This window comes from Epinephelus fuscoguttatus, linkage group LG7 (genome assembly GCF_011397635.1).
Source record: "Epinephelus fuscoguttatus linkage group LG7, E.fuscoguttatus.final_Chr_v1".
Taxonomy (NCBI): Eukaryota; Metazoa; Chordata; class Actinopteri; order Perciformes; family Serranidae; genus Epinephelus; species Epinephelus fuscoguttatus.
In genome coordinates this window covers 46,239,814-46,260,394 of record NC_064758.1, presented here as the reverse complement: position 1 = coordinate 46,260,394, position 20,581 = coordinate 46,239,814, and the positions used below count along the sequence as shown (strand labels likewise).

Below are 20,581 nucleotides of genomic sequence, written 5' to 3'. Positions count from 1 at the left end.
TGTCTGCCCAGCTGTCTGTTGTCTGCTCACACACACACACACACACACACACACACACACACACACACACACACACACACACAAACAAACACACACACACAAACACACACTCTGGTCCATCTGTCGACCTCTCCTCTCTCTGGTCTCCCCCTCAGCTCAGCAGGCTAATTAACTAATGTGCTGATCTTTCACTGCCTCTTTGTGTTCCTGAGAGCGTGTGTGTGTGTTTCAGCGTGTTTCAGTGTGTGTGTGTGTGTGTGTGTGTGTGTGTGTGTGTGTGTGTGTGTGTGTGTGTGTGTGTCACAGGGTTAATTGTTGCACTCGGCTTACTGTAGCTCTCTGCCACCGGAGTAAAAACTTTATTATCCTTCCATTCAGAAAACGTCGTCGTCTCCGTGTTTCAGCCGTTAACTCTTCTTCTACTGTCTCATTAGAGGCAGCCAGTCGCAGCAGATATTCTCATCACTAATGCTAATCGTCCTCGGCGGGAATGTGACTCTGTGATGTCGTCGCTTTGACATGTGAGGAGTTAATCTGAGCCCAGCAGTCACCAGGATTTATTTTAGTGTTTCATCAAAGCAGCAGGACGTCGTCGTGAAGAGCTCCCTCTTCTTCGTCTCCTTCTTCTTCTTCGTCTCCTCCTTCAGATGTATTAATGAAGCCCAGACCTCAGCGTTAAGAACTTTGTGTGTGAAGTTGTGTTTTATTTGCCGAGTGTAAAACACCGTGGTGACGGGGCAGCAGATTGCAGCTGTGTGTTGTGAGCTGTCACTTTGTGTTCAGCAGTCAGACTCCTGTTCAGCGTTCTGTCTGTCTGACAGTGAACGTCACTGGTTTTCCTCTCAGAGTGGACGTTACACTGGTTACACTGGTTACACTGGTTACACTGTCAGAGCAGCTCACAGATGTTTATGTTGATCGTGATGCTGCCAATAATCAGTGAAGCCTTTAGTTTGAAGGAATACTTCACCTGTAAAATGACCATTTGTAGATCAGTTAAACCCTTTTTCTAAAAGATGATTTGTGAACGCAGGAACACCTGTTAAAAACAGGTGATAGACTCCTCTCCCATTGCCAGTGCAGTAGAGCCATGTACAGCACTCTGTAGACAGTATGGCTTCCTGTTTCTGACTGGTGTGTCACGTTCAGTGTCACAGACAGGCCTCTAAACAGGCTAGTAGCCAGCGAAGGCCTTTGCACACTGAGTCTGGAGTCTTGTCCCATGAGTCAAAATAAATGTGGCTTCACCAGGGTTGGAAAATAACTTTTTTGTGACCAGCATTTGCAGGTATCTGGTGCTAATTTCTAATGCTGTCGATCACGTTTACACACTGAGTCCAAAACTTTAGTCCATCAGTAAATTATTCGGAGTCCTTAAAGATGTTTGACCAAGAATCAGTGAAGAAAATGTGGTGGCGGGACAGAGCTGAGACGAGACAGGAACGAGGAGCACAGAATCATTTCATAACTCAGACAGCTATGTTCAACAGGTCAGACTGTAATATTCAGGTGGATGATGATGATGATGATGAAGAGGAGGAGGATGTGGACCACACAGAGAGAGAGAGAGACAGACAGACAGACAGACAGACAGTGTGTGGGCAGAGAGGGGGGACAGCTCCGCCCCTTCATGATGCTGCGGTGCTAAATGTGAGACACGTGTAGAGACAGTGTTGAGCGATATGTAACTCCAGACAGGAAATATGTCTTTTTGCCTCGTGTTGTCAATTTTCACAACACATAGAACAAAAAAACGCACCAAACTCAGTGTGTGAAGTTTCTGTAATCACGATTTTTTTTCGGGTGACTGCGAAGGACAAGAGCAACATGGAGGTCTGTGAAAATGTTACAGCGGTTACTTCGTTTTAATATCTTGTACTTACTCGGTCTCTCTTTCAAATTCAGTGCTGACTAAATGTGGGTTGATGTTTGAGCTTAGATGGAGACAGATGGTATAAAGCCAGATGTCACCAGGTGTCGGTGGGGTTTTTTAGCAGTGGGAAAGAAGTTTTGCTCACTGTGTGTTACGATGAATTCAGGAAGAAAACTTTGTTTTACTTGCACACCTCCACAAACGAAGAATCCATAAAAGGTGATACACGTGTTTGTGAAGTTCTTACCATCTGACTGGATAATAGGGCTGCAACTAACAATTATTTTCATTGTCAACTAATCTGTCGATTATTTCTTCCATTAGTCGACTAATCATTTTATTGACAAGTGTGTTATTTTGTTGAAAAATGTCGGTCTGTCTCTCCCAAACCCCAAAATGGTGTCATCTAATGTCTTGTTTCGTACTCACGCCAAAGGGTTTTAGTTCACCGTCACGGGAGAGTGTGTAAAGCTGCCAATATCTGAACGTAAGAAGCTGCAATAAGAGTATTTTGGGTACTTTATAGTACTTTTCTATGAAAAATGACTCAAACCGATTAGTCCACTACTAAAATAGTCACTGATTATTTTAATAGTTGATTAGTCATCGATTAGTCGACTAATCGTTGCAGCCCTACTGCACAGTGTGGACCTCGTTTACTTTAAGTCATGAAAAATGTTTCCCTTTTTGGATTATTCGTCCATCGTGGAGGCACAAGAGTCAAATGGTTTCTTCTCCAACTCAAGATAACACATGGTGTGTAAGTGATGTACAGATGGTCATTTTACAGGTGAAGGATTCGTTTAACAGTTCCCAGGGTCCAACGTGATGTCTTTATGTGAATCTTTTATACAACTAAGAAATTAAAACTTGGAATCAGAGACATTTTCACATTTTTCCAGTTTTTTGCTCGAGAGTGATCAAAACAGACGAGATCGTCAGAACAGTTGAATTTCTTTTCTTTTCTAATTGTTTCATCAACAGATCATCTTCCCTCTCTAATCTTCTAACATGATTATCTCAGGAATGGTAAAAAAATTGGCACAATCCAACCAATGAGCTGCTTTGTTGTGTTTGTTGTTGTTGCTGTTGTTTACAGATGAAAGCAGATAAACAAACAGTGAGCAGCTCCTCCTGAATGAGCCGGATCAATGTCAGTGTTCCTGTTGGGTAGAGTTGCCCCGCAGCTGTCGGAGGCTCTGCAGCCATTTTACCGTCAGCTTGTGTCGGTCTTTGTGCCGAGCGTCAAATGTTCTGTGTCCATACGTGAGGCAGCTCCACACAGTTGTATGATAACAGAGTTGTGATGGGCGTCGACAATATAACATTACACTGATTTATTTTGGGTTTGCAGAGTCACAGGGTGTGTATGGGAGAGTGTGTTCATGGTCACGTGTGGTTACAGGACAGGAACGCTGCGTCAGAAGAAGAACTGGAGGTCTGATGGTAGAGATGTTGGATGAGAATAATCCTGAGAGCGCTCAGCGTGTCGGAGCCGAGAAAATGTTTCTGAGGAATAAAAATCTGAGAGCAGAGAAACTGACAGAGGAGGAAGTGATGCTCGTTTGTTTCCAGGCTCACTTTCTCATATTCTCTCTTATTGATTAATGTGTCCGAGCTGAAAACCAGAAGCACGATATGAAGCGCCGCTACAGTCGACGGTTCAATTCCCAGCGGGACGCCCACGCTCAGAAACATATGCAGCATTTTAATGCAGCGAGCCACCAGAAACTGCTGGAGGAGGAAAAGCCTCCATTTTGTCTCGTTGACGACTGCAGATTAAGATGAAACTGATTTCAGAGGGTTTTCACTGTGTGTGTGTGTGTGTGTGTGTATGTAATCAGAGCTGTCAGTCAAACGTAAGCGGAGTAGAGATGGCTGCCAGGAGGAGAGTGAAGTTTCCGTCCAGCTCAGTGTTACTGGAGCTGCTGAAGCTTTATGAGAGAATCAGTGAGAAGACAGACGGAAACAGATCAATACCTCTATCTGCCTCCATCACACACACACACACACACACACACACACACACACACACACACACACAGCTGGCCTAATCTCTTCCCTGTCAGAGGAATCCTCAGTGTGTGTTAGAAAGCTTCTTGTAAATAATACAGGGTTTTAAAGCTCCTCATCAGACTGAAGGTGAAGGATCACAACACACACACACACACACACACACACACACACACACACACACACACACCTCAGCTCACAGTCTGATGGAGCTGAAGAGTCACAGCTTCACTGAATACAGTCAGGACAGCTCACACACCTGCCTGTCTCAGAGCTCACCTGAGTCTGAACTGTGGATGCTGATTCAGTTGAACCAGCTACAGAGACTCATCTCATCTCTGCCTTCACCACGGTCACTACTCCTGCTAATAGAGCTCCGACTGTTTGGCCTGTGAACGTCAGATTCACATCTTGAATTGAAAACAATCTACAGTCTTAATTTTACTTCCCCGTGAGATTCTACTTCTCTCCATAGTTCTGTCTACTGACTTTATTTAAGCTTTACACAGGCCAAAAAGTAATTATACTTCTCTTGTGCATTTTTATATCCACTCTGTGTCTGCATCCTCTCAGCTACAGGAACCATTCAGATGACGAAACAGTTTGCTCTATAAAACAATTATTGTTGTTTTCAACTATTTTCTATTCCTGTAAAATGCTTCAGCATTTCTTTGTCCAGCCTTTAAGTTAATGTCGACCTTCGACAGTTTTACAATTCAGCTTCCATCCTTTCTGTCAGTGTTTGTCAGCTCTGAGCTTCTCTTGTTAATTCAGTTCAGCTTCCAGTTCTGATCATTTGACCTGGTAGCTTCAGCAGTGTGGTCAGTGCATCTGAGCTTTTATATCTTTCAGACTATTTGTTTCATATTTCCACATTTGAAGTAGTGAATTTCAGCTGTCAGCAGCCACACACACACTTTCTGCAGCAAATGCATTTATTCGTTCTTACCTGCAGGTACGGCTGGAGTCAATATGCAAACAGTGCTTAGGAAGTCAAAGATGCTTCAGGTCCCACAGAGATGAGGCAAGACTCCTTCGTAGCATTCAGTGAACACACATTGGAACAGACTCAGGTGTGCAGCTTTGAAGAGGCCCCGCCTTCTATTCTGGCAAATCCTGCGTAAAGAATTGTGGGATCCTTGACACAGGAACAGTCCTTGGTGGAACTCGATGAATTCGCCTCCTTGAAACACCGACTCATCCTCACTGTGACCTCGTCACGTGTACGGATGTCCCGATCACATTTTTTTTGCATCCGTGTCCTTTTTTTTTTTAAACCGAGTCCGATCCGATACTTTGCAAAGTATTAAGAAAGAAAAAGACAGAATGCATCCAAGCTGTCCCATAAGGTTTGTTTTTTAATTTAGATAGTTTCCAAAAAGCTTATTGGTGATTCAGCAGCACAAAATGTAAACAAATTCTGAATTGTAAACAAATTGTCCCTCTAGAGTTGCCGTAGCGCTGTGGTAGGCGAGGTTCCGTCGTTAGGTGTGGCTGTGTTACTCGGAATAAAGAGAGAAGCGGTGGCCGCTGAACCTGTTCGTTTATTGCTCATTAGCTGCGCTCAGTTAGGCGAACCCAGGACGCTCGGTTACAATACATTGTAAAGTGGAGGCAACAGTGAACAACATCGATGAAACACTTGGCTATTTTTGTTGTTTTGATTCTTCCGATCTTTTATTACCGATTTTGTAAAAGTAACGTGATCAGTGCCGATACCCGATGCGAGTATCAATCAGTGAGTTACAGACTCCATGTTTGTTCCTCCTGGTTTGTTTGTAGTACAGCAGTGTGTGAAAGAAGCATTGAGGATGTTGACGGTGCTGTCCACTTACTTTTGGCCACATATTGTAACTACAGTGTGTTTAAATGTCCCCAACAGGCTCCTGTAGTTTGACACATGTCCTAACTGTCTCTCTGTCTCTCTGTCTCTCTGTCCACAGTCATGACCCAGTGAAGCTGACTCTTCATCAGACCTGCAGCCAGCTCTTCTCTCCTCCTCCTCCTCCTCCCCTCCTCTCCTCCTCCATCCCTCCATCCTCTCCTCCTCCTCCTCTCTCTGTCCACCATGCTCCCCTCCTCCTCCTTCTCTCTTCTCCTCCTCTTCCTCCTCCTCTCCCTCCTCCTCCTCTCCTCCCCCCTCCTCTCTGCCCCAGCTGTTCCTCCCCCTCCCTCCATGGCGTCTGGCAGGGTGGTGTACCGAGCCTTCGACACCTCCCTCACCCACCTGACCGTCCACCGGAGGACAGGTGAGGTGTTCGTCGGCGCCGTCAACCGAGTGCTGAAGCTGTCGGCCAATCTGACGGAGCTGAGGAGTCACATGACCGGACCTGTGGAGGACAACGCCAAGTGTTACCCTCCGCCCAGCGTCAGGGCCTGCGCTCACAGGTCAGTCTACACCTGTCTGTCTGATACACCTGTATGTCTACACCTGTATAACATCTCACCTGTCTGTCTGTCTGTCTGTCTGTCTGTCCCTCAGGCTGGAGTCGTCAGACAACGTGAATAAGCTCTTACTGGTGGACTATACTGGGAACAGACTAGTGGCGTGCGGGTCGATCTGGCAGGGCGTCTGTCAGTTCCTCAGACTGGAGGATCTCTTCAAACTGGGAGAACCACATCACCGCAAAGAGCACTACCTGTCTGGAGCCAGAGAGGCTGATGGGATGGCAGGTAAGCAGGGGTGGAGGGGGCGGGGTCATACACACCTGCAATATTTGTTCCTAAACTATCTAAGGTGGGAAACTAACACCAGACAGTTCTTATGTTTTTGTGGGTTTTGAGTTTGTCCATTCATGTGGACGTAGTATCTCAAGAACACCTCGAGATAATTTCTTTATATTTGGCACAAACGTCCACTTTGACTCAGCAATAAACTGATTAGATTTTGGTGGTAATAGGTCAAAGTCACTGTGACCTTGTCCGTCTTATTTCGTGCGTGTGATGGCTCAAGAACACTTTGAAGGAATTTCGTCAAAATTGGCACAAACGTCCGCTCTGAGTTAACGATAAAGTGATTAGAATTTGGTGGTGAAAGATCACTGTGACCTCAAGAATTCATATGTTAATTATGACAAAATTTCATTCAGATGTCAGATGGGATGAAATTTTATATCCAAAAGGTCAAAGGTCATCTTGACTGTGACATCATCATGTTTTAACGTCATATCTCAGGAACAGAAGGGGAGACATTTGGTCAGATACTGAATTGGTGACTCTAATCTTGAAACTGTGCTGATTGTATAGATCTTCTGTGTGTGAAGCATCCATGTTTTCACTGACATGGATGGAGACTGTCAGAGACACTGGACTGGTGGGCGGAGTCATACAACCACAGGGTGGACTGGTGGGCGGAGTCATACAACCACAGGGTGGACTGGTGGGCGGAGTCATACAACCACAGGGAGGACTGGTGGGCGGGGTCATACAACCACAGGGTGGACTGGTGGGAGGAGTCATACAACCACAGGGTCGACTGGTGGGCGGAGTCATACAACCACAGGGTGGACTGGTGGGAGGAGTCATACAACCACAGGGTGGACTGGTGGGCGGAGTCATACAACCACAGGGAGGACTGGTGGGCGGGGTCATACAACCACAGGGTGGACTGGTGGGAGGAGTCATACAACCACAGGGTCGACTGGTGGGCGGAGTCATACAACCACAGGGTGGACTGGTGGGCGGAGTCATACAACCACAGGATGGACTGGTGGGCGGGGTCATACAACCACAGGGAGGACTGGTGGGCGGGGTCATACAACCACAGGGTGGACTGGTGGGAGGAGTCATACAACCACAGGGTGGACTGGTGGGCGGAGTCATACAACCACAGGGTGGACTGGTGGGCGGAGTCATACAACCACAGGGTGGACTGGTGGGAGGAGTCATACAACCACAGGGTGGACTGGTGGGCGGAGTCATACAACCACAGGGTGGACTGGTGGGCGGAGTCATACAACCACGGGGTTGACTGGTGGGCGGGGTCATACAACCACAGGGTGGGCTGGTGGGAGGAGTCATACAACCACAGGGTGAACTGGTGGGCGGGGTCATACAACCACAGGGTGAACTGGTGGGCGGGGTCATACAACCACAGGGTGGACTGGTGGGAGGAGTCATACAACCACAGGGTGGACTGGTGGGCGGGGTCATACAACCACAGGGTGGACTGGTGGGAGGAGTCATACAACCACAGGGTGGACTGGTGGGAGGAGTCATACAACCACAGGGTGGACTGGTGGGCGGAGTCATAACCACAGGGTGGACTGGTGGGCGGAGTCATAACCACAGAGTGGACTGGTGGGCGGGGTCATAACCACAGGGTGGACTGGTGGGCGGAGTCATACAACCACAGGGTGGACTGGTGGGCGGAGTCATACAACCACAGGGTGGACTGGTGGGCGGAGTCATACAACCACAGAGTGGACTGGTGGGTGGGGTCATAACCACAGGGTGGACTGGTGGGCGGAGTCATAACCACAGGGCAGTGATTCAGGTTTTATCTGTGGTTAATTCAGTGGAGAGTTCTCACCATGAAGGTCTCAGGGTGTAAACACACACGATGGTCTCTGCTGTCTTTTCTCCTGCAGGTTTAATTTCAGACACACTCATCAGACTTCGAGCTGATATCATGTCAGTGTTTTGGTAATTTCGATGCCCAGAAAGAAAAACAAAGCTCCAGTGTTTCCTCTCCACTTTGTTCTTGACAAGCTGCAGAAGCGTTTCAACCTGCACGTGTCAATCATGTTGTCGGGTGTCAAAATGTTTTGCAGGTTTTTATTGTAAATCAGCTGCCGTTGTTTTTTAGTTTGAACAAAAACCTGAATGAAGACTGTCGGGACAAAACAGCAGATGATTGACAAACAACAACGGCACTGACAACGTCTTCATATCTCGTACCAGATCTGCGTTCCCACACACACTGTTTACAGTCTGTCGGCTGACACACACACACACACACACACACACACTGCATGATGTGTGTGATCACATGTCACGCACAGTTAGTTATAACTCATATTTAAGACTTGATCTCATGATTCAAAGTTCTGAAACGGTTCTGAAGGCGAGGACTGGATATCACAGTGTAGTTTCTATGGGACACCAGTAAGACCAGTAACAGTGCAGGCTGGGCGCACCAGTGCCAGTGCCCTAATGGTATGTGTCCTCCTCCTCTTCCTCTCCAGGTGTTGTTGTTGGTGAGGATGACTGGACCGCCGACCCAAAGAGGAAGAAGCCGATGAAGGGCGGCAGCCGCCTGTTCATCGGCGCCGCCATCGATGGAAAGTCTGAGTATTTCCCCACGCTGTCCAGCAGGAAGCTGGTGGAGGATGAGGAGAGCGTCAACATGTTCTCTCTAGTCTACCAGGACGAGTTCGTCTCCTCGCAGATCAAGATCCCGTCGGACACGCTGTCCCTCTACCCGGCCTTCGACATCTACTACGTCTATGGCTTCTCCAGCCGCACCTACGTCTACTTCCTGACTCTGCAGCTGGACACGCAGCTGACGCAGATGGACGCCGGCGGAGAGAAGTTCTTCACCTCTAAGATCGTCAGGATGTGTTCCAACGACACCGAGTTCTACTCGTACGTGGAGTTTCCTCTCGGCTGCACCAAAGACGGCGTGGAGTACCGACTGGTCCAGGCTGCCTACAAACAGAAACCAGGGCGGCGGCTGGCCCAGGCGCTCGGCCTGTCAGAGGACGATGACGTCCTCTTTGTCGTCTTCTCACAGGTGATTTACTCCGTCCTGATTGGATGTCTTTTGTCTGGTGTTTCCTTGTCCTTTTCTTTTTCTCTCCTTCTTTTTTGTTGTGGCTTTTTTTCTTGTTTCTTTCAGACTTTTCTTTGGTCAGTTTTGTTTTTCTTTATTTGTTTTTTCTTTTTGTCTTATCATTCATTGTTTTTGTCTGTTCCGATGTCTTTTATCTCTTTTTGTTTTCTTTTTCTTTTGTCTTTTCTTTCTCTTGTCTTTGTTTTTGTCCTTTGTCTTCAATCTCTTCTTGCTCTGTCTCATTTTCTTTACTTCCTCTGTAACTCAGATCTCTTTCTTTGTTCCTTTGTTTCTTTTTCATTCTTCTTGCTGTTTATTTTCTGTCTTCAGTTTTTTCTTCTGACTGAAGTTTTCTCTGTTGATTCTTCTGCAGGCTGTTTCTTTATTTCTGTTTTCCCATCCTTTGTGTCCCTTCTTTCTTTCCTCTTTGCATTCATCCTTTTATCATTTGTCCTTCTGTCTCGTCTCTTGCTGTGAGATCACAGACTCGTCTCAGACAGACGTGGTGTAGTTGGGAGTCTTGCGTCAGAGGTCTGAACTCTGCTGGTGTTTCTTTGTGTTTCCAGGGTCAGAAGAATCGCTCCAACCCTCCCAGAGAGACCGTCCTCTGTCTCTTCACCCTCCACGACATCAACCTGGCCATGAGGGAGAGGATCCGCTCTTGTTACCGTGGGGAGGGACGACTGTCGTTACCGTGGTTACTTAACAAGGAGCTGCCCTGCATCCACACGGTGAGTTCCACATGGACCAATCAGAAACCGGCGCCAACGGCTTCAACTGAAAAGACTGTTAAAGTTTTCAGATGTCAGAGTGAGTGTCTTTGACTGAGCGTGAACACAACACGACAGGCTTCATTGAGACTCAGCTGCCTCAGTGTTTGTACGTCACATCAGAACATTCTTCTGTTCTCAAAACCAGGATGAGACCTTTACACGAGTATCAGTCTGGATCGAACTATCAATTCAATGATCAGCGATCCAGTATCATTGATGCAAAGTAAATCATTGATCTATAGGATTAAAGGATCTATTAAGGACACACCTCTGTTTTAACAGTGTGTCACTGTCAAACAGCCGAGAGAGACGACAGAGAGGAAATATTTTCCTTTTTTTTCACGTGATGTTTCAAGGTAAAACATGACGTAACGTTACCTGCCTGGCCGAGCATCTCACTCTGCTAACATGTTGCAGCGACTCTAGCTGCTCTGTTTCAGCAATGTTTGGCTTACCAAATGTCCGTGCAGGCTGAAATTCAACTGAGCTGTTGTGTTGAGAGACGCAGAGACGTAAACCAACAGTGAGGAAGAAAAAGAATTAAAAACTACATATAGTTTGATCAACTGCAAGTAGAGGAAAAGTAGCTGCTAGCTGCTAGGCTAATTTACACAATTCAAGTACAAGTGCTAAAGCTAATAATGAGTGACTAATGAAAAACAACTTTTAGGTGATAAACCTCGAGGGTCTGTGTCCACAGGGTTTTTCTTCAGCCGAAATGAATCGAAATCATATCGTGGCAGATTTTGTGATCGGGGCAAATATAGTCTCGCTCACCAGACCTTTCTCAAGAAAAGAAGGGTCTGGCTGGGCCGACTCTCACTTTGAGATTGGAGAAAAAAACGTCCCGGCTGCTTGTACTTCTTTCAACCAATCACAGTCGTTCTGGGCAGTGCCACAGCAACAGTGCGCTTGCAAGGACGCGAACCATGGCAGAAAAATGGCTACATCCCCGCAAGATCAAACACCGCAAAAGTTAGTAAAGGACGTGTTGAAAACAGTTGAAAACTGCTACACAACCGGAGGTGGTAGGGCGGGACTTCAGCGGGTGGCTTGTTCTGCCCAGTGAGAGGCTGATCTATGCAGCGAACTTCCGCCCACTCAGACAAGGGCAAATATGGTATTATTGTTGTCCAAAGAGACAATTTGATTTAAGTTGTCTCTAACGTGGACACTAGTGTCCATGTGAACATGTTCAACAGAGAGGAGGAGCTGAATTATTTGGTGTCGCTGACACACGTCGTGACGTTAATCAGTTTTACATGTTTCAGATCAGTTTGGTTCAGCAGGTGAAGAAAAAGCAGACGCTCTGAGATCCACAGAAATCTGTCTTTGTTTCTGTCTCTCTGAGGACACCGTACATCGTCTGACCGCAGGCTGCCTGCAGGCTGCAGCACACACACACACACACACACACACACAGAGATCTGTGAAGATGACCGGCCTCTTCCTCTGAAGTTTCAACACAGATCTACTTCCTGTCTTTGAATGAACGGATAAAAAACAAAAGAAGAAGAACCCTCCGTCTCTCTGTCCGTCTGCAGTGGGGTTATTTCAGGTCGGGGGTAGATGTTCTTATTCACGGCGGTAATGGCCTGCAGTGGTAACCATGGCAACCGAGCAGGGAAACCCGCCAGGAGATGAATTCGGGGGCCGAGCTTGGATTTTGGAAGAGGATGGGGGGGGGGGGGGGTCGCCCCCGGCAACTAACAAACCAACCAACCAGCTAACTAACCACCAAACGACTCACAGCCAATCAGACACACGCTGATGGAAGTGATGAGGTGTGTGTGTGTGTGTGTGTGTGTGTGTGTGTGTGTGTGTGTTTTTAGGGCAAAGACAGAGGAGGCGGGGCCTGTGTCCAGGCTCTGACCTCCTTCTTTTATCATACACAGCAGGGAGTGTGTGTGTGTGTGTGTGTGTGAATGTTCATGCATGGATGTAATATGACAATGTCCTTGTTTGTGTGTGTGTGTGTGTGTGTGTGTGTGTGTCTCAGTCTTGTTTTTCATTAAGCGTCACCAGCAGGCTGCCTGTCCGCACAACATGTAACAAGCTGTCCTCAGTGTGTGTCTGTGTGTGTGTGTGTGTGTGTGTGTGTGTGTGTGTGTGTGTGTGTGTGTGTGTGTGTGTTGTACCTTCAGGACCTTCCTTCACAGTTAATGATGATCTCTCTGCTGTATGCACACACACACACACACACACACACACACGTGGACTTGTACCCTTGTGAGGACTCTCACAGTAACAGGTGTGTTTCTCTGCAGTCAGCTGCTCAGACCTCTGCACACTGAGCCTGGGGAGTTTTTTTCGCTCTGTGCATTGTAAGAATTCGGAAAATGAGACAAAATTAAAAGACACATTTCCTGTCTTGTTTCTCTCTCTACTGGAGTTTTTTATCTGTCACCACTTGCGCCCAGTGGCGTCAGGGGAAAACGCGGAAAGACAACAACAAAAGCTAAGATGGTGGGAGGGGCCAACAAGCACCAGCTTTCACCCAGGAGGCCGGTGCTCACTTCCTGTAAGATTCTAAAGCCAAACCCTGTTCTTTGTTCCTAAACCCAACCACGTGTGTGTGTTGGCTAAACGTGACCACGTGTGTGTGAAAAAAACGTTAGTTGGCGGTGTTTTATTTTGAAAGAGACTGTATCAAACTGCACATTTCCTGTGAAAACAGACAATGCATGTAACAGGCTGAAGTTGACACGGCGTCCCAGAACGTCAACAACCAACACACCCAGGGTACCTTGGACGTCATATGTTAATGACCAAACGTGGTCATGTGATGAGGTCACAGTGAGGATGAGTTGAGGAGACAGCTGTGCGTCAGTGTCACATACTGAAGGCACAAGAAAGCGTTTATATTTTGGACGAGAGCTCGTTGGTGTCTCTTCAGAGACATTTGACTCAGTTCAGGATGAACCGAGTTGTGAACAAAATTTTTCCATCTCATCTGTAACTATACCAACATACTTGTGATGTCATCAGTCTGGGCGTGGCCTCTCTGTGGACAAACCTACAGTTTTATAATGTGACGAGAACAGAACGTTTAGTAAATAAAGAACGAGCACAGAGGACAGAAACACTCTGAACTATAAATAGTGACTGAGAAACAAAGTGAACACACAGAGCTGATCTGAGCCTCATAAGTACATTTCCACCATGTTCTGCTGCTGTGATGCATCGAGGCCTTAACCCGCTAATGACAGGGTGTTAGCCAACCTCTGTGTGTGTGTGTGTGTGGACCCTGTAATAACGCTGCGGCCCCTCCCTGTTCCTATACTCTCTCTGCACACAGACACGTACAGAAACATGAAACTCTCGGAGGATCAAACACTTTAAATCGTCTCCGTCAGACGTCCAATCAACACGATGAAATAACAGATGACACGTTTCCTCTCAGTGTGACACCGATACACACAGCTTCATGTACACACGCAGACACACTCTGGTTCTGCTTTGACTCGGTGGAGATCTGATTGTTCTGCTGAGACATTTAAAGCTACAGGTGTGTGTTTGATTGATTGACAGGTGTCTCAGCCTGTCACACACCCTCAGATGCATCATTACAGTCTGAATGACACAGCTTATTTCCCTGCTGGACTGTGTTTATTCGTAGACTACAGACGTCAGCTGTATCAAAGTGCGCTGACCGTGTCTTCAGTTGTTTTGGTTGTTCTCTTCCTCTTTATTTCTTTTCCTGGTGCTGGTGTGTTTATTAGGCGGAGTCATTAGGCTTCAGGATATGCAGAGATGTTTTAAACATTTTCAGCTCAGTGGACTTGGAGTGGCCTCGCTGTGTGCAGCAGAGGGGGAGCTCAGATCCACTCATGTCTCTGTATCCACTCTGTAATGCAGACTCTGAAAGAAGCTTCTCACTCAGCCTGAACATGTTGCAGAAACATGACATATCACTGGCGTCATGCAGCGGGATATGACATGTACACACATCAGCACAAAGGGCTTCGCTCTTGTTGTGTTTCTGAATCAGATATTTTCCTCATTGTTGGACACTTCTCTCTGTTTATTTCCCTACAGCAGAACTGTTATCTGTGTTAGTGGTGCTGCAGTGAGGTTTAACAAGGAAAGACAAAATGTTTTGACACACAGACTGATAGAGGGTCAAAGGTCACAGTCAAATCAAGGCTATAAAACTGAATGCATATTAAATGTTTAAATTTTGACGTCCAGTGGGCGGCTGTGTTCATGATCCTGCTTCAGTCTAAAATAAAAACTATAGTAGCTGCTGCAGAAAGCTCAGACCTCTGTCTTTCTCACCATCACATTGTCCACTTGCGATGACATCATTACGTTACGCTACATCTACATCATAGACAATGGACAAGGTCCGTCCAAAAAGTCACGGCTCTGGATGTAGATTTCTCCATGTTGTTACCGGCTTCTTCTTCTCTTACACATTTAATGCTATTGGACTTCCGGGTCAAAGCCCGGGGCGGAAACTGTGGAGCATGCTCAGAGCGCCTCGGCCAGTTTGGGTCTGATTGACTGTATACATGCAGGAGTCACATGATCTGGGTGTGTTAGTCCCACTGTGACACATTCACTGCAGGACCATTTCACTCACACTGACATGTTTACAGGGATTTTAAAAGTCTGACACAATAAATCATTTTCTGACCAGTTGGTGGTCTTTGATGACTGTTACTGTATGTACACACTGACTATGGATACGCACCTCATCCATCCCAGCTTCAAAGATGTGAACTGTCCCTTTAAAACCTCTCTATAACCCTGAGACCTTGTGTTTGCTGCATTTTACAGCATCTCTGTAGAGTTAATATCACAGTCATGTTATTTGTATTAACAAAGGGGAAAAGGAGACACATGGAGACCACAGCATTTGTATTTTTGTGCAGGTATCTAATGAATGCATTAGTTGTCTGATGTCTTTGTCCCCTCTTCCACTTCCTCCTCTTCCTCTCCTCCTGCATCTGAAGCAGGCTCGTTGTGATTCTGGTGTTAAATTAAAGGAGCAGTTCCTTTTAATAATGTCCCCGTCCCGTCTCTTCCACAGCCGAAGCAGATCGGAGATGATTTCTGCGGCCTGGTGTTGAACCAGCCGCTCGGAGGCCTGAGGGTCATCGAGGGAAACCCGCTGTACGAGGACCGGACCGAGGGCATGGGCGCCGTGGCGGCCTACACCTACGGAGAACACACGGTGGTGTTTGTGGGAACCCGGAGCGGACAGCTGAAGAAGGTAGGAGGACGGATGGAGGGGTGGATGTTTGTGATGCAGCTGTTTGGTTTGATTCAGAAGAAAAGAGAGTTTGTGTTTGTTTCCAATCATTGCTGAATTTGTTTGTGCTGCTTTTTGGGGTGTTTGACGGCTTGGGAGAGGAAGAGGAGGACTAAGTGCAGAGTGTGTGAGAGCGGCTGTTTCCTCTGCTGAGAGAAAATGGCTGCATGAATGTTTTAGAATTGCTGTTGGGTCTCTGACTGCTTCCTAGTGTTTCTATTTGAGGAGCGGGAGAGAAAATTGGCTCGTTGGAGTTTAAAACGACTGCAGGCTCTTAAAGTTGTTTGGTGTGAAGAGAGAAAGAAACAGATTGAACACTTTGTGTTTCCTGTTTCACCTTCACCTCTCAGCTCGGAGCGTCCTCTCTCATCATGTCTGGTTTCCTGGCGTCCATCATGGATCCAGTCAGGCGCTTCTCGTTATTGATTCCTCAAAGAAGTTTTATCTTGAAGCTGATTTTCACTGATGAGCAGAGTTTAGTTTTGTTCCAGCTGTGGTTGTTGTTGTTGTTGTTGTGTCTGCACTCAGGTGGATGTAGGTTTGTCCCTCCAAGGCCTCCGTCACACCCGCCAGTCATATCAACAAAACACCATCAACCAATCAGGTTTCAGCCTCTGTTTCCTCCACTGATTGACAGTGACAAATATTAGTCACAGTGAGCTCAAAGTGACGCCTTCACCTCAACATCATTATTATTAATCATAAACATTATCACCAGTGCATTAAAGTTGTTAACATTATTACATTATAGTCAATACAATAATAATAATACAGTAGAATTAGTATTCGTACACACCACACACTCACACCATCAGTAACTTCCTTCTCACACTCACTGATCTCTGGTAGATCGATGGACTTGTATTAGTTTATGCGTATGTATTTTTATATTTCTTTATTATTTATTATTTGCACCTCCACTTTTGCTGCTGATGTTTAGTTTTATCCATATTTTATTCAGTCAGTGCAACAAAACGTGGTTCTTACGTGCACTGCTGACAGCGTGGAATCGAGTGACAATAAAGTCAATCCATCGATCTGTTTCTGACAACACATTACAATAACTAACATTGTTACTCATACGTTACAGTTATGTATATAAAATACATTACACTTATTAGCATTTTACTGATATATTAAAGTTATTAACATTTGACAAATACATTACAATTATTAGTATTTTACACATTATATATTATTATTAATAATATTAATATCACAGCTAATAACATTATGATTGATACTTTACAGCTGTTAACAGTTTGACTAAAACTACAGTTATTAAGATAATGTCTTCATCAAGGTATAAAGCATAAAGTATACGACTAATACTTCACAACTATTGACATTTTTATACATTACAGTTATGAGTATTTTTACTGATACATCAAAGTTATTAACATTATTATTAATATCACAGTTAAGAACATTGTGGCTCATACCTAACAACTGTTCACAGTATTACTCACACATTACCATTATTAACGTTATTACTGAGACATTACAATTAAAAAAAAAATCACTGACGTAGTGCTTTTATTTTGAAAGAGACTGTATCAAACTGTACATTTCCTGTGAAAACAGAAGTGTATTTTGAAAACAGACAATGCATGTAACAGGCTGAAGTTGACACGGCGTCCCAGAACGTCAACAACCAACACACCCAGGGTACCTTGGACGTCATATGTTAATGACCAAACGTGGACATGTGACGAGGTCACAGTGAGGATGATGATGATGATGGACTGAGATGTTTCAGCCTCAAACAGTGAATCCATACTAATAACAATAACAATAATAATAATAATAGCAATAAGCAGCAGGTATCTGATAAATGTTTCATTTCTACATTTTCTCTGCAGCTCATGAAACACCTCCCTGTGCGCCGCTCTCTGCTGCCTGCAGCTCTCGTCTTCTTATTGTTATCTGGAGCCCAAAATAATCTGAACGCTGTTTTGATTTCATAACACAGCAAACACAATCTGTTCATTTCCAGGGTTTCTATTGGCAGCAGAGACGCGTACAGGCAGGATCAGTTACACACAGACAGACAGACAGACGGACAGACAGAGTCTCTGCAGAGATGTTCTCAGCCTCGTCTGAAGCTGTACAGTTGTGTCGTGGGAAAGCTGCAGAGACACTCAGACTGTGGCTGCTGTCAGGAAAATGTCCCACTTAGCAGCAGAGTGTCTGTTTATTGTCTCCTGCAGTCGGTTAAAGACGGCGGGACAAAGTGTGTCCTCTCTGGAGGATTTAGAGACGCTGCTCAGTCTGAGCTGCAGGAAGCTTCACTGTGAGGAGAAAACTAACAGACCTGAGACAAGAGGACAGACAGCAGCTGGGTCAGGAGGACAGACAGCAGCTGGGTCAGGAGGACAGACAGCAGCTGGGACAGGGGGACAGACAGCAGCTGGGTCAGGAGGACAGACAGCAGCTGGGTCAGGAGGACAGACAGCAGCTGGGACAGACAGCAGCTGGGTCAGGAGGACAGACAGCAGCTGGGACAGGGGGACAGACAGCAGCTGGGTCAGGAGGTCAGACAGCAGCTGGGACAGACAGCAGCTGGGTCAGGAGGACAGACAGCAGCTGGGTCAGGGGGACAGACAGCAGCTGGGTCAGGAGGACAGACAGCAGCTGGGACAGACAGCAGCTGGGTCAGGAGGACAGACAGCAGCTGGGTCAGGAGGACAGACAGCAGCTGGGTCAGGAGGACAGACAGCAGCTGGGTCAGGGGGACAGACAGCAGCTGGGTCAGGGGGACAGACAGCAGCTGGGTCAGGAGGACAGACAGCAGCTGGGTCAGGGGGACAGACAGCAGCTGGGACAGACAGCAGCTGGGTCAGGAGGACAGACAGCAGCTGGGTCAGGAGGACAGACAGCAGCTGGGACAGACAGCAGCTGGGTCAGGAGGACAGACAGCAGCTGGGACAGACAGCAGCTGGGTCAGGAGGACAGACAGCAGCTGGGTCAGGAGGACAGACAGCAGCTGGGACAGACAGCAGCTGGGTCAGGAGGACAGACAGCAGCTGGGTCAGGGGGACAGACAGCAGCTGGGTCAGGGGGACAGACAGCAGCTGGGTCAGGTGGACAGACAGCAGCTGGGTCAGGAGGACAGACAGCAGCTGGGTCAGGGGGACAGACAGCAGCTGGGACAGACAGCAGCTGGGTCAGGAGGACAGACAGCAGCTGGGTCAGGAGGACAGACAGCAGCTGGGACAGACAGCAGCTGGGTCAGGAGGACAGACAGCAGCTGGGACAGACAGCAGCTGGGTCAGGAGGACAGACAGCAGCTGGGTCAGGAGGACAGACAGCAGCTGGGACAGACAGCAGCTGGGTCAGGAGGACAGACAGCAGCTGGGTCAGGGGGACAGACAGCAGCTGGGTCAGGAGGACAGACAGCAGCTGGGTCAGGGGGACAGACAGCAGCTGGGTCAGGGGGACAGACATCAGCTGGGACAGGGGGACAGACAGCAGCTGGGTCAGGAGGACAGACAGCAGCTGGGTCAGGAGGACAGACAGCAGCTGGGTCAGGGGGACAGACAGCAGCTGGGACAGGGGGACAGACAGCAGCTGGGTCAGGGGGACAGACAGCAGCTGGGACAGGGGGACAGACAGCAGCTGGGTCAGGAGGACAGACAGCAGCTGGGACAGACAGCAGCTGGGTCAGGAGGACAGACAGCAGCTGGGACAGGAGGACAGACAGCAGCTGGGACAGGAGGACAGACAGCAGCTGGGTCAGGGGGACAGACAGCAGCTGGGTCAGGAGGACAGACAGCAGCTGGGACAGACAGCAGCTGGGTCAGGGGGACAGACAGCAGCTGGGTCAGGAGGACAGACAGCAGCTGGGTCAGGAGGACAGACAGCAGCTGGGACAGACAGCAGCTGGGACAGGGGGACAGACAGCAGCTGGGACAGACAGCAGCTGGGACAGACAGCAGCTGGGACAGGAGGACAGACAGCAGCTGGGACAGACAGCAGCTGGGACAGGGGGACAGACAGCAGCTGGGTCAGGAGGACAGACAGCAGCTGGGACAGGGGGACAGACAGCAGCTGGGACAGGGGGACAGACAGCAGCTGGGTCAGGAGGACAGACAGCAGCTGGGACAGACAGCAGCTGGGTCAGGAGGACAGACAGCAGCTGGGACAGGGGGACAGACAGCAGCTGGGTCAGGAGGACAGACATCAGCTGGGACAGGGGGACAGACAGCAGCTGGGACAGACAGCAGCTGGGACAGACAGCAGCTGGGTCAGGAGGACAGACAGCAGCTGGGACAGGGGGACAGACAGCAGCTGGGACAGGAGGACAGACAGCAGCTGGGACAGGGGGACAGACAGCAGCTGGGACAGGAGGACAGACAGCAGCTGGGACAGGGGGACAGACAGCAGCTGGGACAGGAGGACAGACAGCAGCTGGGACAGGGGGACAGACAGCAGCTGGGACAGGGGGACAGACAGCAGCTGGGACAGGAGGACAGACAGCAGCTGGGACAGGGGGACAGACAGCAGCTGGGACAGGAGGACAGACAGCAGCTTGGACATGGGGACAGACAGCTGGGACACGAGGACAGACAGCAGCTGGGACAGGAGGACAGACAGCAGCTGGGACAGGGGGACAGACAGCAGCTGGGACAGGAGGACAGACAGCAGCTGGGACAGGAGGACAGACAGCAGCTGGGACAGGGGGACAGACAGCAGCTGGGACAGGAGGACAGACAGCAGCTGGGACAGGAGGACAGACAGCAGCTGGGACAGGGGGACAGACAGCAGCTGGGACAGGAGGACAGACAGCAGCTGGGACAGGAGGACAGACAGCAGCTGGGACAGGGGGACAGACAGCAGCTGGGACAGGGGGACAGTGTGGTGACAGACAGCAGCTGGGACAGGGTGACAGA

At 48.0% G+C, this 20,581-nt stretch overlaps 1 protein-coding gene across 1 annotated transcript in view; it reads left to right on the top strand.

Annotated features, from left to right (window-relative positions):
* plxna3 (plexin A3) overlaps positions 1–20,581 on the top strand; it is a 177,621-nt gene that overhangs the window by 34,996 nt on the left and 122,044 nt on the right. Inside the window, exons 2-6 of the mRNA XM_049582441.1 lie at positions 5,830–6,274; positions 6,369–6,559; positions 9,073–9,620; positions 10,226–10,390; positions 15,468–15,650. Of these exons, the coding sequence (XP_049438398.1) occupies positions 5,955–6,274; positions 6,369–6,559; positions 9,073–9,620; positions 10,226–10,390; positions 15,468–15,650 (1,407 nt within the window). The 5' untranslated portion in view covers positions 5,830–5,954. The remainder of the gene's footprint in view (positions 1–5,829; positions 6,275–6,368; positions 6,560–9,072; positions 9,621–10,225; positions 10,391–15,467; positions 15,651–20,581) is intronic.